The sequence below is a fragment of the Sceloporus occidentalis genome, unplaced genomic scaffold (assembly GCF_023333645.1).
Source record: "Sceloporus occidentalis isolate IW3139 unplaced genomic scaffold, rSceOcc1.0.p SCAF_1, whole genome shotgun sequence".
NCBI classification, from domain to species: domain Eukaryota; kingdom Metazoa; phylum Chordata; class Lepidosauria; order Squamata; family Phrynosomatidae; genus Sceloporus; species Sceloporus occidentalis.
Genome location: NW_028316981.1, coordinates 17,928,470 through 17,944,834, shown reverse-complemented (window position 1 = coordinate 17,944,834; position 16,365 = coordinate 17,928,470). Strand labels below are relative to the sequence as shown.

At 41.4% G+C, this 16,365-nt stretch overlaps 1 protein-coding gene across 1 annotated transcript; it reads right to left on the bottom strand.

The window, feature by feature from the left end:
• Positions 1–3,737: 3,737 nt before the first annotated feature.
• On the bottom strand, positions 3,738–14,360 carry LOC149321015 (uncharacterized). Its single transcript, XM_089489142.1, has 5 exons — positions 14,140–14,360; positions 13,575–13,760; positions 9,658–9,806; positions 8,161–8,327; positions 3,738–5,619 (listed from the first exon to the last, which is right to left on the bottom strand). The coding sequence occupies exons 2-5, from the start codon at positions 13,622–13,624 to the stop codon at positions 4,324–4,326; spliced, it is 1,662 nt and encodes a 553-aa protein (XP_089345268.1). The 5' UTR covers positions 13,625–13,760; positions 14,140–14,360; the 3' UTR covers positions 3,738–4,323.
• Between the last annotated feature and the right edge of the window lie 2,005 nt (positions 14,361–16,365).

The following is a 16,365-nucleotide window of genomic DNA, read 5'->3' as shown; positions in this document are numbered from 1 at the left end:
CCTTCCATACCATCTGAACTGAGGACAATAATCACAACATCTTGACCAAATACAGGGTTAGGACTAACATTGTCATCTTTCTTTCTTTTGTATCATTTTTAATACCCTTGCCTGATGAAGAAGCCGATGGACCTTCAAAAGCTTGCAACATCTATAATGTGCATTTTGGTTGTTCCAATAAAGGTATCACTCTTCTGTGGATTTTGGATGATACTGTTGTTTGCTGTATGGCCAACATGGTTACCCCCTGGATATATGTTCTCTCTTTCAGTCTCAAAGGTACTGCAGGATCCCTTGGCATGTGTAAGGAAAGAAATGCAAATAGTTGGCTTGCACATTGATCTACAGAGAACATGAGCCCCTGTGCCATTTGTTGAAAGAAAGTGAAGCCAACATTTTGCATCCCTTGGGTCTTATGGGGTTATTGTGTGCCTTCACACAATAAGACCCTAAAGGCTAGAATTTTCCTGGCAAAATTTTGTTCAAAGGGTTTTTTGTCATGTGTTTCTCTGAGGCTGAGAGAGTGGGTCTTGCCCAAGGTCACCCAGTAGGTTTCTATGGCTGAGCAAGGATTCACACTCCAGCCTCCCAGAGTCTTATTCTAGTCTAAAACACTCAAGACCACCACACCATTCTGGTTCCTTTTGTTAGATGTTGTTGTGTGCCTTCAAGTTATTTCCAATTTATGTGGACCCTAAGGTGACCCTGTCATGGGATTTTTTGGTATGTTTGTTCAGAGGGGTGTTGCCATTACCATCCTCTGAGGCTGAGAGAGTGTGACTTGCCCAAGGTCATCAAGTGGGTTTCCATGGCCACGTGAAAATTCAAACTCTGGTCTCAAGTTATAGTCCAATGTTCAAATCACTACACTGGCTCTCCTTTGTTAGGCATACTAGTCTAGAGAGAATATTTTAGAACTGAAACACCTCCAATATGATGCCTTTATGAACTCCTTCTTGTTGTTGTGTGTCTTCAGGTTGCTTTTGACTTATGGCAATCTTACAGTGATCCTATCAAGGGGTTTTCTTGGCAAGATTTTTTCAGGGGAGTTTTGGCATTGCCGTCCCCTAAGGTTGAGAGTGTGTGACTTGCCCGAGGTCACCCAGTGGATTTCATGGCCAAGCTGGGAATCAAACCCTGGTCTCCAGAGTCATAGTCCAACATTCATACCACAATGCCATGCTGGCTTTCCTTAAAGTCAGAACAGAATAAAATAGCATGCTAATTTGCCAGTATGCCAGGCTCACCAAATTCACATGGTGCACAAGACTAGATGAAAGTAATGGCACAAACGTTCTACAGGAACTATGTTCTTGTACCTTTTTGAGCCAAATGGTGCTTTTCATTTCCCAAATACCCATGCCAACTGGCCAATTCAACACAATACCAGTTGGAAGGGATGCAACAAGCTACAAAAATTCCACAGGAACCACTTTCTTTGGGTGAGGGAGGAAGAAATTTGTATCTCACAGAAGAGCCTGGAATGCCCTTTAACAACAGTGCCATGCTCATCAAATTCACCAGCGGTGCCACTATACATAGAAATGATGGGGAAAATGTATAAGCATTCCACAGGAATTTAGCAAGCTGCACAAATGTTTTGCTCAAAGGGTGTAGTAATCTTGTATCGTGCAATAGGATTATTTGGAAAGTGGGCAGCCATTTTGCAGAATACCAATGATCTGACCAAAACAGGTACAGGTTGAGTCTCCCTTATCTGAAATGTTTGGGTCTAGGAGTATTTTGGATCCCCCCCCACCAGATTTTAGAATATTTGCATATACATAAGTTATTTTGGAGATAGGATGGCCTGAAGGTAACTTTAGACAGTCGGCCCTCCATATGCATGGATTCTTCATCTAAGGATTGAACTACAGATGGCTTTAAAATATTCCAAACATATGTAAGATTCCAAAAAGCAAACCTTGATTTTGTTGTTATATAAGGGACACCATTTTATTAAGCCAATATATTTCATGGGACTTGAGCATCCACAGGTGTTGGTATCCACAGAGGGTCCTGGAACCAAAACCCAGTGCATATCAAGGGCCCACTATATATATAATATTTTAATAATTGTGCTCATAAAACAAAGTTTGTGTACACTGAACCATCAGAAAGCAAAGGCATTATTTCACTATTTCAGGCAGCCATGTAGAATATTTTGGAGTATTTCGGAATTCTGGATAAGTGAGACTCAACCTGTACAAGTAAGCAGTTTTTGTGGAATCCTTAAGGCTTGTTGCATAGCAAGATGAAGCGTGGCTGCTAGGGAAAGTGGGTTTTCTGTTCTGCAGCATATAGATGTTTTGCCTATAATTGCGTCCTTCAGAAGTTTTGCAGCTTGTTGCATAACCCTCATCTATGCTGTGTGTGATGAATTTGAGCAGTCTGTCTCTGTGAAAGGTGTGCATTCCAGGCTGTGTTGTAGGGTACAGGGATTTTCCCCAGACTAAAAACAAGAAGATGGTTCCTACTGAATTTTTGCAGCTTGCATGGCTCTGTGGAAAGTGAACATTTCCAGGCCACTTTGTGGGATAAAGACAAGTCACCCAAAGCAGATGCAAGAAAGCGGGTCCTTTGAGATTTTAGTCTTTTTGTATCACTCCTGTGCAGTGTTGCAAACTGGGTGCATTTGTGAGCTCAGAGGTTGGCATTCTTTGCAATTTTATCCAGTTCTATATAGTTTGGAGACACTGAAGAGTTCATAAAAGCATATATGACATGTTTCCATTCTAAAATACAATTCTTAAGAGCTGGGCCCATTGCATTCCATTCTGGCTTTTATCCCTTGTCCTTACCTTCTTCTTTTTGAAGCAGAGGAGGGTCACATACAGCCCTTGGGACCCCTAAGCTTGGCCTGCACCACCACCCAAAAGCTAGACAAAGTACCCAGACTTCCCCCCTCCTAAAAAAAGCCTATTTTATTCACTAAGTTTATAACCCATTTCAACTGTTTTGGTACTCTGAATGGTAGTATTTTAATTTTCATCCAATACAGTGGACCCTTGGTATATGCTGGGGTTTGGTTCCAGGACTACATTTGGATACCAAAATCCTTGGATGCGCAAGTCGCATTATATACAATGGCATAAGAAAATAAGTGCCCCTTATATAAAAATCAAAGGCCTATTACAGACTGCCAAAATAAAGCTGCTTCAGATCTCTTTGGAGGTATGCTATTTAAATGATGCATGGGTCCTAAGAGTCCGGAGGTTGCGCCAAAGCCACACTCCATTCCTAAGCACTGGAGTGCAGCTTTGGTGCAGCTTCTGGATTCTTAGGGTGCATGCATCATTTAAACAGCATACCTCCAAAGAGACCTGAAGCAGCTTTATTTTGGCAGTCTGTAACAGGCCAAAGTTTACTTTTTGGAATTTATTTAATATTTTCAAGCTGTGGATGATTGAATCTGTGGATAAAGAATATGTGGATATTGTGCTGCTATGAGGGAAAATATTGCTATCACCAACAAATCCCATGACATGTGGATCCATATCTGATCCACTTCCTTGCATATAACCTAGCAATTTACTTAATCCTTTTCAGCATCTGTAACCATGATTTTCAGTGTATGAAACCATGAATATTTGGGGATACATCTGCTTGAATCCCCATCAACTCTACCTAATAAGTGTTTTATAGTAGTTTTCCCTTAAAGTAACATTTGGAAACATTCCCATATCCTGAAATATTTTTATTTATTTCAACAGACAACTTAATATCTATTCCCTTTTGAAAAAGTATTCAAATTCTCAACTGAAAACATTAATACTATAGAAGTTTCTTATTAATATTTCTCTCTCCCTTAATAGTTTTTCTGTTATCTTATCTCTAAATGCCAGCGTTGCCAGCCAGATCAGATAGGGAGGCAAGGATTGGGCAAAGGCGGCAGTGTTACCTTTTGTCCCTCCAAGGCCAAAAAGCATCACTTTCTAGTTTCTAGGGTCTTTGCAGCACCAAACACAGCCTCTTATTCTCCTATTTTCCCCAGTCCCAAACCTGCCTCTTAAGTTCCTCCCCTTTTGGGTCACTTTTAAAAAAAATGACGCTCAGAAATAAACACATCCATGAGAACTGTAACATTCTCAAACTCAAGCGGAATATAAAATCTGGTCTGGGTAAAAGCCACAAATAGAAAAAGAGTGATACTGAGAACTTCAGCAAACACTGAAGATACCTGAAAGATTTCACACTGTTCCGGCACTCATCTCAATACGGTTCAGAGGAAATACATATGTTCTGCAAATGAAACTTTCTTAAAACACACACACTTGCCTCAGCACAACTCAAGCTGTTGCCTCACTGTGGAGGGGAAGTATTTTATAGCCACTTAATATCCAGTTCAAGGCCCTCTTCACTGACTATTTGGAGGAGCTGAGCATATTCCGTCCAATGGATCCCTGAACATAAAAACAACTCCAGGTAGCACAACTCATTGTCTGAAGATAGAAGCCTAAGGATGGTGCTCAAGGACACGTTGTTATCAGCCAAAGTGAGCCTGCAGAGGTGCCCCAGGGCAGTGCCAGGCGGTTGCAGCACATTCGTAAACACTTCATCTAGGAAAAAAGGCAGGCCAGCCAATTCCACATTTACCAGGCATGGTGAATGTTTGAGGAGGGATTCCAGGCACTCCTTCAAAAGCTCAATGTGCTGGGAAGGCAAGGGAATCATCGCGTCCATGTGCTTCAGAGAAAACCTACGCAGCTGAGGGAATCGATGGGGAGGGAGGCCGAAATCCCAGTGCAAGGCTGCCATTTTTGGCTCTATGCGAGGTATTACTGGTGAGCGGAAGTGAATGCTCAGCTTCTGAAGATTCAGACAATGGCTCAACAAAGCATGGAAGGAGAACTTGTCTCTGAAGGAGAAGCCACTGATGGAGAAGGATTGGAGCTGGGTCCCAAGGTTTGCTGCCACTGGCAAAAGCTCTCGCATGTCCCTCCTTCCCCTGCAGCCAATAGTCAGGTGGGTAAGGTGGCAGCCCGTAGAGAAACGTGGGCCCAAGGCAGCCCTATATGTGAAGGTCACAGAGACTTTTTCCAAGCGTGGGCATATAGCATGGGCCATCGACCAGGAGTGCTCATTCATGCAGGTTATTTCCTTGAGGCTCAGCATGACTCTGGAGCACCTCTGATCGGGGAGGTTGGACAACCTGATCCAGGTCAGGTCCTCCAGAGTGGGAAACCCAGGGGGAATCCGAGCATTGTCAAACTGCTGCACGTAGATGAGGCATACAGCCTCTGCAGTGTCATTATGAAAAAGCCCTTCCAGGCTGGGCACTGCCAACAGCACAAAGACCAGGGCCCAGATCATATCTTGGGCGTCCGTGCCAGGGCCATGTGGACCAGCCTCAAGGACCTCTAAGTTCTGGCTGCAGAAGGACTGCGAAACAGGGTCATAGGTCAGATAGAAGAGGGAATCGGGGGATAATCCCACACATTCCCTAATGTCCAGGTGACAAAGCATCCGGCAGCAAGAGCTGACAGCTGTCAACACTTGGGTGTTGCACTGGGTCTGGGAGAGGCGTAGTTTTTTTAGGCAGGGCAAGGCTGTCACCAAGTCCACCAGAGCAGCTGCAGGGATCTCATTGCAGCCATGGAGATCTAATGAGGACAGATTCTTCCTCGGGAAAGAGAAAGAGAGAGATAAATTGTTTTCAGTTTTTGCACTGATCAGGCATAAAAGTGATGCAATATAACCTTTCAGGCCAAGGGAAGTCAAATCCATAGTAGTGAAGAGAAAACCTAAAAAAACACATTGAAAGCAGAGAACAGCAAGGAGAGAAGCTCCACATGCTCTGAGATGGTCAATTGTTTATTCAGTACTTTGTAAACATGTTTTGGTCTCAGTGGTCCAAAACAGACTTCAGAAATAATCCAGTTTGAGACCATTTTAACTGCCCTGGCTCAATGCTAGGGACTTCTGGGAACGCTAGTTTATTGTGGCACCAGAGCTCTGACAGAGAAGGCTAAATGTCACAAAAACTACAGTTCCCAGAATTCCCTAGCACTGAGCCAGGGCAGTTACTGTGGTCTCAAACTGGATTATTTTTGCATTGTGTTTTGAACCTGAGAGGAAAGGCCTTCTACAGGGGCTAGAAAAAAATATGTATAGTCTAAAGTATTAAAAAGACAGGACAACACCAAATTAACTATGCCACTCAAAATGCCTTCTTTTTCATATTAAAATTATACATACCCTTCAAAAGACATCAATGAAATTGGAAATACTCTTCAAAATACAGGACCACAAAGTATAAAGAGAATGGAATCTACAACATTTCTTTATATATACATATCCCAGATAGACCTTGAAAAGACATTTTTAAAAAGAAAATACTGAATAAATAGTTGAAATCTTGGAGCACATGGAGTGTGTCTCCTTACTCTTTTCTGCCAATGAAATCCATAAACAGTCTTTTTTTCTGGATTGTTCTCCTACACAAATATTTTATTTTGAGAGCACTTGTGTCACAGAGCCACGGTGGTATAGTGGTTATACTGTTCAACTGGGACTGTGGGAGACAGGAGTTCAAATCCCTGCTCAGCTATGAGAAACCATGGGCAGGTCACATTCTCTCAGCCTCATAAGAAGACAAAGAAAAACCCTCCTCCTGAAAATATATATATACTGCCAAGAAAATGGATAGGTTCACCACAAGTCAAAGTTGACTTGAAGGTACATAACATCCTCAACACCATTTCTGTCACAGGCATGGTGGATTTGGAATTGAACTTTGTGGAAGAGGAGAAGCCCTTGCTGATTCACTGGTTCAGAATCGAGACCCATTTTGTGAGAACAGCACAAAGAAATCCTCCCATTTAGTCAACAAAATAAATTCTTCCAAATTGGAGACTACTCCAAATGTGCCAGACTCCATACCTCAAATGCCATGGGCTCATATTACAATTAAGCTAGTCATTCTAAATATATGTCAGGGCTATTATTTGGTTCACAATCACTAAGTCAAGCAGTATGTAGACAGATCTTGTACCACCTTTGCAACTAACTGAAAGAAAGAAAACATGGAGGTATAGCTGTGTTGTCCATTTAACAAATGCAAACAAAAATCCACCAGTGATATCTTTATTGGCCAACCAAAATGCACAATATACTTGTTGCAAGCTTTGAAAGCTTGCAACAAGTATATTGTGCATTTCGGTTGGCCAACAAAGGTATCACTGATGGATTTTTGAAAGAAAGAAGTCAAACAATTCATCTTATTAAGTGGGACTAGTGGGGGGACTACCCAAGAATACCAGGTGCTGTAGGCTGTATTTTAGAGGACGGCAGTGGTAAGCCAGCTCTTAGTACTTGCCTAAGAAAGAATAAGTTGTGTGCCTTCAAATCATTTCCAATTTAGGTTGACCCTAAGGTGAACCTATGAAAGCCAATGTGAAGAAACTTGCTAGGATAACTGCATTGTAGGTTCACCTTGTGTGTTGTTTTTCTTCAAGTTATTTAGAGACCCTAAGGGAACCTACGGCAGGGTTCTTTTGGCAAGTTTCTTCAGAGGTGGTTTGCAATGGCTATCCTCTGAGGCCAAGAGAGACCCAAGGTCATCCAGTGGGTTTTCATGGCTGAGTCAAGATTCGAGCATGGTTTCCAGAGTCACAGTCCAATGCTGAAACCACTACACCATTACATTAATGCAGTTACCATACATCAACAGGCAACTTGAAAGCTGGATAGAGAGGAAGATCCTCTAGTCTATAGCATTTATACCTCACTCCCTTAACTCTGATCCTCATTTCATAGCTTCTGATTATGGACTATTCTGTGCCTTTTCTATCAAAGAAGATCATTTGGTACAAAGCAAGGAATGGGAGTGCATAAAGAAACAGGAAGCCAACAGGAGGAGGAAGGGAATTTTGTTTGAGAAATAGGATCTCCCCCAAAGGTGTCTGTCCACTTCAGAATTCAAAGGTAGAACAATGTTAGTCTGGAAAATCAGAGTTCAAAGGGATCTTGTAGCACCTTTGGGACTTACTGAAAGAAAGAAATTGATAGCATGAGCGTTTGTAGACTTCAGCCTACTTCCTCAGATACATGTAGGCTGAGGTCTAGGAAAGCTCATGCTAGCAACTTCTTTCTTTTAGTGGTGCTCTAAGATCCCTTGGCAGACCGATTGTCCAGATCATATGCAGACACATGCCTTACCTTGCAATGCATTGTGATAGTCTGGAGGAGCGGCATTCTGACCTGGTGTGGGCAGGAGCTCAAGTCCAGCTCCATCAGCTGGGGCACCAAGAACAAGGGCAGCACAGCAGAAGTCAGGCGCCCCCTATTTTGCATTAACTTGAAGAGCTCCTGGACCAGTGAGCCAACTGAGAAGAGAAAAGAGACACAAATATTAACTGGAGGTTTTGCATCTTCTGGTATCAAGGGTAGTCTCAGACAGATCCTCTGTTCAGAAGATGGCAAACTAGGCTGCATTCCGTACTACAGAAATAATCCAGCTTGACACCGCTTTAACTGCCATGGCTCCATCCTGTGGAATTGTAGAACCTGCAGGTTTTGCGAGACCTTTAGCCTTCTGGCGCCACAACAAACTACCAATCCCAGGATACCATCACATGGAGTCAGGACAGTTAAAGCAGTGTTAAACTGGATTATTTCTGCAGTGTAGATGCAGCCCTAGCACTCAACCAGAGTGAGTGAGTATTTTTAAATCTCTTCTTGGGTGACTGTCAAGCATCAGTTGAAAGTATAGCCTATATAGCCAGTGTGGTTTGAGTGTTGTACTTTAACTCTGAAGACCAGGGTTCAAATCCTGGCTCGACCATTGAAACCCACTGGATGACCTTGAGCAAGTCACACTCTCTCTGCCACAGAGGATGACAATGGCAAAGATCTTCTGGAAAAAAACATGCCAAGAAAACACCATGGTAGGGTTGCCTTGGGGTGATCATAAATAGGAAATGCTTGAAGGCACACAAGAACTCATCTTCTATTGACTGCTGGGAGATCCAGAGATACATATTGCCAATGGCCACATAGCTACCCATCCACTTCATGGCTTCAGCACTTGCCCAGACTTCCTTTGGAATTTGAGTCCCTCACGCTTAACTCTTTATCTGAGAGTTTTCCAGGTCCACTACCATCCTGTCTATGATTTACAAGACTTTTCCTTGAGGCTGATGTTTATATATCCTATGGTTGATACTCAGATGGCTAAACACCCAGAACTGGCTTCATTATGTAGTGTTAACTCCGTAAAGGACACAGAATACACTTCTTGCCACTATTGCTTCCAAAATACAGGCTTCGGGGCTTTACATTTCGCAAAACATACACAAAATACAGTGGGCCCTTGGTATCCTCTGAGATTTGATTCCAAGCTACAAAAATCCATGGATGCTCAAGTTCCATTAAATACAATGGCATAGTAAAATGATGTCCGTGAAATAAAATGGCAAAATCAAGGTTTGCTTTTCAGAATTTATGTATCTTTTGAGTATTTTCAAGCTGGAGGTGCTTGAATCTGAGAATAAAGAATCTATGGATAGGGAGGACTGACTGCATAGCATCTAGATTATAATACTCTCAATGGGTGACACAGTACTCTTTTGCTCTTCTACCTGAGACTCAACTGCAGGGGCACAAGTTCACTTTGACTGATCCACCTTCTCCCCCCATCAGACCTGTGCTTCTCACCCAAGAAACTGAAGGGTCCCACGGTGTCATGAGAGGCATCGGCGGTATAACCCTTAGCCCAGATGTCCTCCATATTATCAGCCACATACTCCAAGCACAAACGTTGTAGCGAACTCACAGTCTTTTTCTTGGGCATGGATGTCCTGGAGCTGGAAGCATGGGGAAGTTGTTAATTAAAATAAAAAAATCCACAGGACAACACAGTGGTGAATAGAATAGTCTGATGCCCCAAATACTGGGATGTGTTGGATGAACTGGAGAACAATAGTTCAGAACTGATATCTTCCAATATAGTACTTTATTGCATTGCATTTCTATGCAACTTTTCTCCCAGAAAGGGTCCCAAGGCAGTCGCAAGATAAACACATTTTTTTAAAAAAAAACATTCAGGGGTAGCTGTGTTGGGCATTTAGTAAATTCAAACAAAAATCCACGAAACAGTGCTAACTTTATTTGGCCAACCAAAATGCACAATATACTTGTTGCAAGCTTTCGAAGCTCCACTGGAGCTCAAAAGGTTGCAACAAGTATATTGTGCATTTCGGTTGGCCAATAAAGGTATCACATATTTAAAAACTTTACAATAAAAAATTTCAACATTACAAGCATCTAGTTAAAACAGCATAAAATTAACACAAATTAAATAAGCCTCCAAATGTCAAGATGCATTCTGGATGAGGACAGAATGTTACTGTATGCCAATGTCTATGCAAGGGTGAATCTACACTGTAGAAATAATGCAGTTTAACACTACTTTTACTGCCATGGCTCCATCCTAGATTCCACTTTAGCTGTCAAGGCAACATCCTATAGAATCCTGGGATTTGCAGTTTAGTGTGCACAGTGTGCATGTTTGCCTTCAAGTCATTTCCGACTTATGGCGACCCTAAGGCAAAACTATCATAGGAGTTTCTTGGCAGATTTTTTCAGAGGTTTGCCATTGCCATCCTCTGAGGCTGAGAGAGTGTGACTCAACCAAGGTTACGCAGTGGTTTCTATAGTCAAGTGGAGATTCAAACTCTGCTTTCTAGAGTCATAGTCCAACACTCAAACCACTACACTTGCGACAGATGATTTTTAAATTGCGAATTAAGATGCAGAATTTTAAATGTGAACTGTTTTAAGATGTGTATGTCTTGTTCTTTTAAACTGTTGCATGCTTTAATTAATGTGTTCTAATTTATGTTGTTCATTGTTGATTTGTTGTTGTTTCCCACCTCAATCCATGGGGAGAAGCGGGTAAGAAAAATAATAATAATAATACAACATCCTGACTCTCTATTTTTATTACTACTACTTCTACACCATGTTGGATCTCTATTATTATTATTACACCATGTTAACTCGATTATATTATTCTATTCTATTCTATTATTATATTATATAATAATAATAATAATAATAATAATAATAATAATAATATTATACAATGCTGGCTGTATTATTATTATGATTATTACTACCACTACATCATGCTGGTTCTCTATAATTATCATCATCATCATCATCATCATCATGCCATTCTGGTTCTCTGTTCTTATTATTATTATTATTACATCATGGGGGCTCTATGTTATTATGATCATTATTAAACCATACTGGATCTCTACAACTATAACAACAACAACAACATCATCATGCTGGCTCTCTGTTGTTGTTATACCATCATGCTGGCTCTCTCTATCATCTTACAATGGGAGTCAAGGTGACTTACAATTACAGCTGCTGCTGGAGGGGCATTTCAAATGATCTGCCCAAGACTTTTGCCACTCCAAACTACCAGTCCCAGATTTTATAAGAAGCCATAGCAGTTAGAGTGGAATCACAGTGCTATAATTGCACAGTATCAAGAAGGACACCCCCCCCATCCCAATGGAAGCAGACAAGACCCAATCTTCCACCTATGTCCCTTAGTCCTTAATGGGTTCCCTTGGGTGCCACTGTGCCAATTAAAAGTAAACATATCAACAGGCATGCCATCATCCTGGAAACACTTGCCAACAGAGTCAGGGAAAGCTTTGTCTTGGACTTTCCCTGGCTGTTGGAGGAAGCAAGAAACCCTGGTCCCCCCAGTTATCTGGATCTGGCTTGCCTCCTTTCTGTTTGATCCAGACTCCACTTTCCTCTGGGTTAAAAGCAGCAGCAGGTGACGTAGACTCTGGATCTGCCTGCCTTTATAACCAGCAGCACCTGCTTTTGAAACCCCAAACCTTTGGTCCTCCAGGTGTTTTGCACTTCAGCTCCCAGAATCTCCAGCAGCTTAGCCAACGGTCTGGAATTCTGGGAGTTGAAGTCCAAAACATCTGGAAGACCACAGTTTGGGCACCACTGAAAGTTACTATTATTATATTTATTTGTACTCCACTCCCGCCCCCCCCCCCAAAAAAAAACTGGGATTCAAAGTGGCTTCCTTCCAGTCCAAAAGCACAGTACAAAATTGGGACACAAAGAGGCTTCCAGTCTAAAAGCACAGTAAAAGCTGACAAAAGTGACAACTAACATGGAATTAAGCTGTTGCAATATTAAAAGCAGATCATTTGGTTAAAAAATAGACTACAATTAAAAAAGATAAAAGCCCTTTAAAACCAGACGCTTTACATTGCAGCCGGTGGCTGTAGTGTGCGCCTTGCTTTATTTTTTATTTTTTATTTTATTTTTCCTGGAGTTTTAAGACACTTTGGCTGCATCTGCACTGCGGAAGATAATCCAGTTTGACACTGCTTTAACTGCCCTGGCTCCATCCTAGGGGATCCTGGGGTTCATATATAAAGAGATCTTGCGGCACCTTTGAGACTAACTGAAAGATAGAAGTTGGTAGCATGGGCTTTCCTAGATTTGAGCTTACTTCATCAGGTGCATATGGGGATTTGTAGTTTGTTGTGGCACCAGAGCTTCCTGACAGAGAAGACAAAATAGCTTGCACAACACTACAAATCCCAGGATTCCCTAGCATTGAGCCATTGCAGTTAAAGCAGTGTCAACCTGCATTAATTCTGCAATGCAGCCTTAGGGCAAAAGAGAGGAATGACCTCTGCCTATACAGATATCCCTCCATAAGTGTGTGTGTTCTGTGTGACCCTAAAATCGTGGGTTGTTTTTTGTTGTTTTTGCAAGATTTGTTCATAGGTGGTTTGCTATTGTCTTCTCCTGAGGCTGAGAGAGTGTGACCTGCTCAAGGTCACCCAGTGAGTTTCATGGCTGAACTGGGAACTGAATCTTGGTCTCCAGAGTCATAGTCCAACACTTAAACTACTATGCCACACTGGCTCTGCCCTCCATACCATCTTACAATGGGATTCAAGGTGACTTACGTTTTACACAGTGGCCTAATTTCTCAGACTAGATCCGTTGAGTCGATTGGATTTGCCTACTGTTGACTCACAGAATCACAGAATCCTAGAGTTAGAAGGGACCATAAAGGCCATCTAATCCAACCCTCTGCCATACGTATAGGAATAGACAGCAAAAGCACTCCCAAAAGATGATCATCCAACTTCTCTTTAAAAAACCTCCAAAGAAGGAGAATCCAGCACTCATGGAGGCAGTCTATTTTACTGTTGAACAGCTCTTACACTAAAAAGTTTTCTTAATGTTTAGCTGGAATTTCTTTTCCTGTAAATTAAATCTGCTGGTTCAGCTTCTAGTCTCTAGAAGAGCAGGAAACAAGACTCGTACCATACATCAGTTGATTGAACGGGTGCCCTGTAGTTGGGATGACCTAACAGGATGTTGGCCATTAATACCTAGCATTAGTCAATGTAGCTTCCAGTCTAAATCGGTGTTGCCTGTTTAAATCAGTGTTGGCCCACTGACAAAATTGTATAAATAGTATTTGTCCCCATTGGAAAACTGCAAAAGGTAAGTCTGGGTTTGTCCCTTTGGAAATGCAACTCTTACTTCAACGATGCCTCACTTACTCCAAATGTTTGCTTGAATCAGATTTTCTCTCTCTCTTTTCCTCATACATATCCTTTTAGACTCCTGCTCTTATCGATAGACTTTCCCTATTATGCAGCCATTCTGGTACTGGTCCAACTTGCATGAGTTTCTAGAATCACTGGTCCCTTTGAAATCATCCTTGGAAGATGGATACTATCGAAGAACTTATCAAAAACAGAAGAAAATCAACGCATGTCAAATTGGGGGGGGGGGGAATAAAATATTTGGGAATTTGGCTTACCAAAAATAATATGAACTAATTTGACAATAATTATAAAGTAATGTGGAAAGGAATAAAAGAGAAGTTACATAGGTGGAATAGATTAAATTTATCAATCCTTGAAAGAATTGCAGCTATTAAAATGGGGATTCTTCCTTAAAAAATTTTTGTTCTTGTTGTTAATTAATTTGCCAATTATAACAAAATTAAAGGTTATAAATGAATGGGATCAAGAAATCCGAAAGTTCATATGGAAAGGAGGTAAAGCAAGAATCAAATGGATAAATCTTAAAGAAAGTAAAAAAAAGGTGGGTGTGCTGTACCTGCTTTAAATCTATACAGATGGGCCTGGAACATGATGTGGATCCAGGATTGGATTAAATTAGAGAGCAAACAAACATTAAATTTGGAAGGTGCTGTAGAGAAAAGGCAGAATTGGGCTGGGGAAGTACCAGGCAATCACAAGGCAGCTACCTTCACCCAATAAGATGCTGGCTGGGGAAAGTTGAAAATCCCATGTGGCACCCGGGATTTGACAGTTAGGGAACTGATTCGTCCAGAGAGGGACAGTTACAGGAAGGGTTCCATGGAGAGATAGGGTCTGTTCCAGAGGGGAACTTGGTTATAGTCTAGAGTGAGGGACTTTTAGCCAGATAGCGACTCTAGTTTAAGGACTTATTATAGGCACAGTACAGCCTGGCAGAGAAATGCCGTCCCTTTAAACTGCTAGCCCTTTAAACTGCATAGCATTGCTGTGGCAACCAACATCTATCGTAGCATTGCTGTGGCAACGCCTAGAGCAGCTCATTTTTTGCTATGTTGTAAGAGCTGTGTCTTCCCTACACCCCACGTATGGGCAGTGCCGCTGAATAGTAGTGCCGGTGGCACATAGCAGGGCTCGGGAGCGTGCAGTTGGTGTGTGCTCCTGAGCCCTACTATCACCGCCAGGACTGGATGACCCTTGTGGCCTCTTCCAACTCTATGAATCTATGATTCCATGATTTGCAACAAAGGCCCCATACAGACAGGACAAAATAAAGCTCCTTCGGGTCTCTTTGGAGGTATGCTGTTTAAATGACATATGCATTCTAAGAGTCAAGCTGCACCAAAGCTGTGCTCCCATCCTTAGGACTAGATCTTGACTTTGGCGCAGCTTCCGGACTCTTAGGATGCATACATCATTTAAACAGCATACCTCCAAAGTGACCTGAAGGAGCTTTATTTTGGCCTGTCTGTATGAGGCCAGAGTATCCTCTAAGAAATAACAAGTGCCTTAACCAACAACTCTTTAATTCAATTCAGTTCAACTAGTAACACCTGTTTATATCTTCTTTTCAATAAAGTTCATATTTTGTTTTATTAAAAGGCTTGTCTGCAGTATAAATTATATCCATGCTACTATTAGACAGTATTGTGAACCACAGTTTTAAAAAGGGGTCTGCTCAAATTTGGGGACTCACTGTCACATAAATATAATTTTGGTGGCAGTTTAAAGAGAGTGTGCAAATTAGGGGAAAGTAGTAAGGTGAAGGAGTGGAGTCTTCACAGGTGCCGATTTACACTTTGGTTGGCATGCATACGTTTGGTATAATAAGACATCAGTCAACAAAGATTTTTATAATAATCCAATCAGGAGAGCTTCTATGGAAACTTGGAAGATTATAAAAGAAAAGTTCTATCTTAAGATTCCATTATGGATCTCAACGCAAGAATTGTTTTATGGAAGGTGGGAACCAGGAAAACACTGGTTGAGATATAAAGATTATAAAATTAATGAACAAGGAATAGAGTTTAAATCTAGAGAAGAACATGGCTGAATTGAGATTCAAACTCTGATCTTCAGAGTCATAGTTCGATCCTCAAAACATCACACAACACTGGCTCACATGTATGTATATCCTTAAAACTGCAACACTTTAAAACCATGTAAGGGAATTACCATCGCATCTTGGCGGTGGGTAGCAGAGGTCTATATTTTCCATTGCAATATACTTGGTTGCTGTGCTTAGCGTTTTCCAGAATCTTAACTGTGCAATTAAGGACTGGTGACTTTACAAAAGGCATGCTTCTGATCTGAATGAAAACTTCTAGTATTGGTTTGTCAGTAGGTTTTTGTCCCCACTGGACATGGGAACAGATACTCATTTCAACCCCAGAAATAGTACATTGTTTGAAACAATCCCAGGTAATGTGCTTAGTATTTTTTTTGATCTTGAACAGGCCATTAAAACCCTTGACAAAAGACATGCTTCTGATATGAATGAAAACTACATTTGTTTGTCTGTGCCACCTCTGTGCACATCAGCAGATGTTCCTGCATTTTGGGGTTGTTTAGGGTGGGCTATCTACAAGGAGTCTCACAATGAGCTGCTGTATTCCAAAACAGGCTACTATGTTTAGTTGTTAAAGTATATAAAAGAATATATATTATTTGATTTCCTTAGGGAAAGACAGCAAACGTACAGAGGACAAAATAACAAAGAATCTGAGAGATAAATGGAGAATTGTGATTGAGAAAGTAGATGGAAAACTATCTGAGAATGATTGTT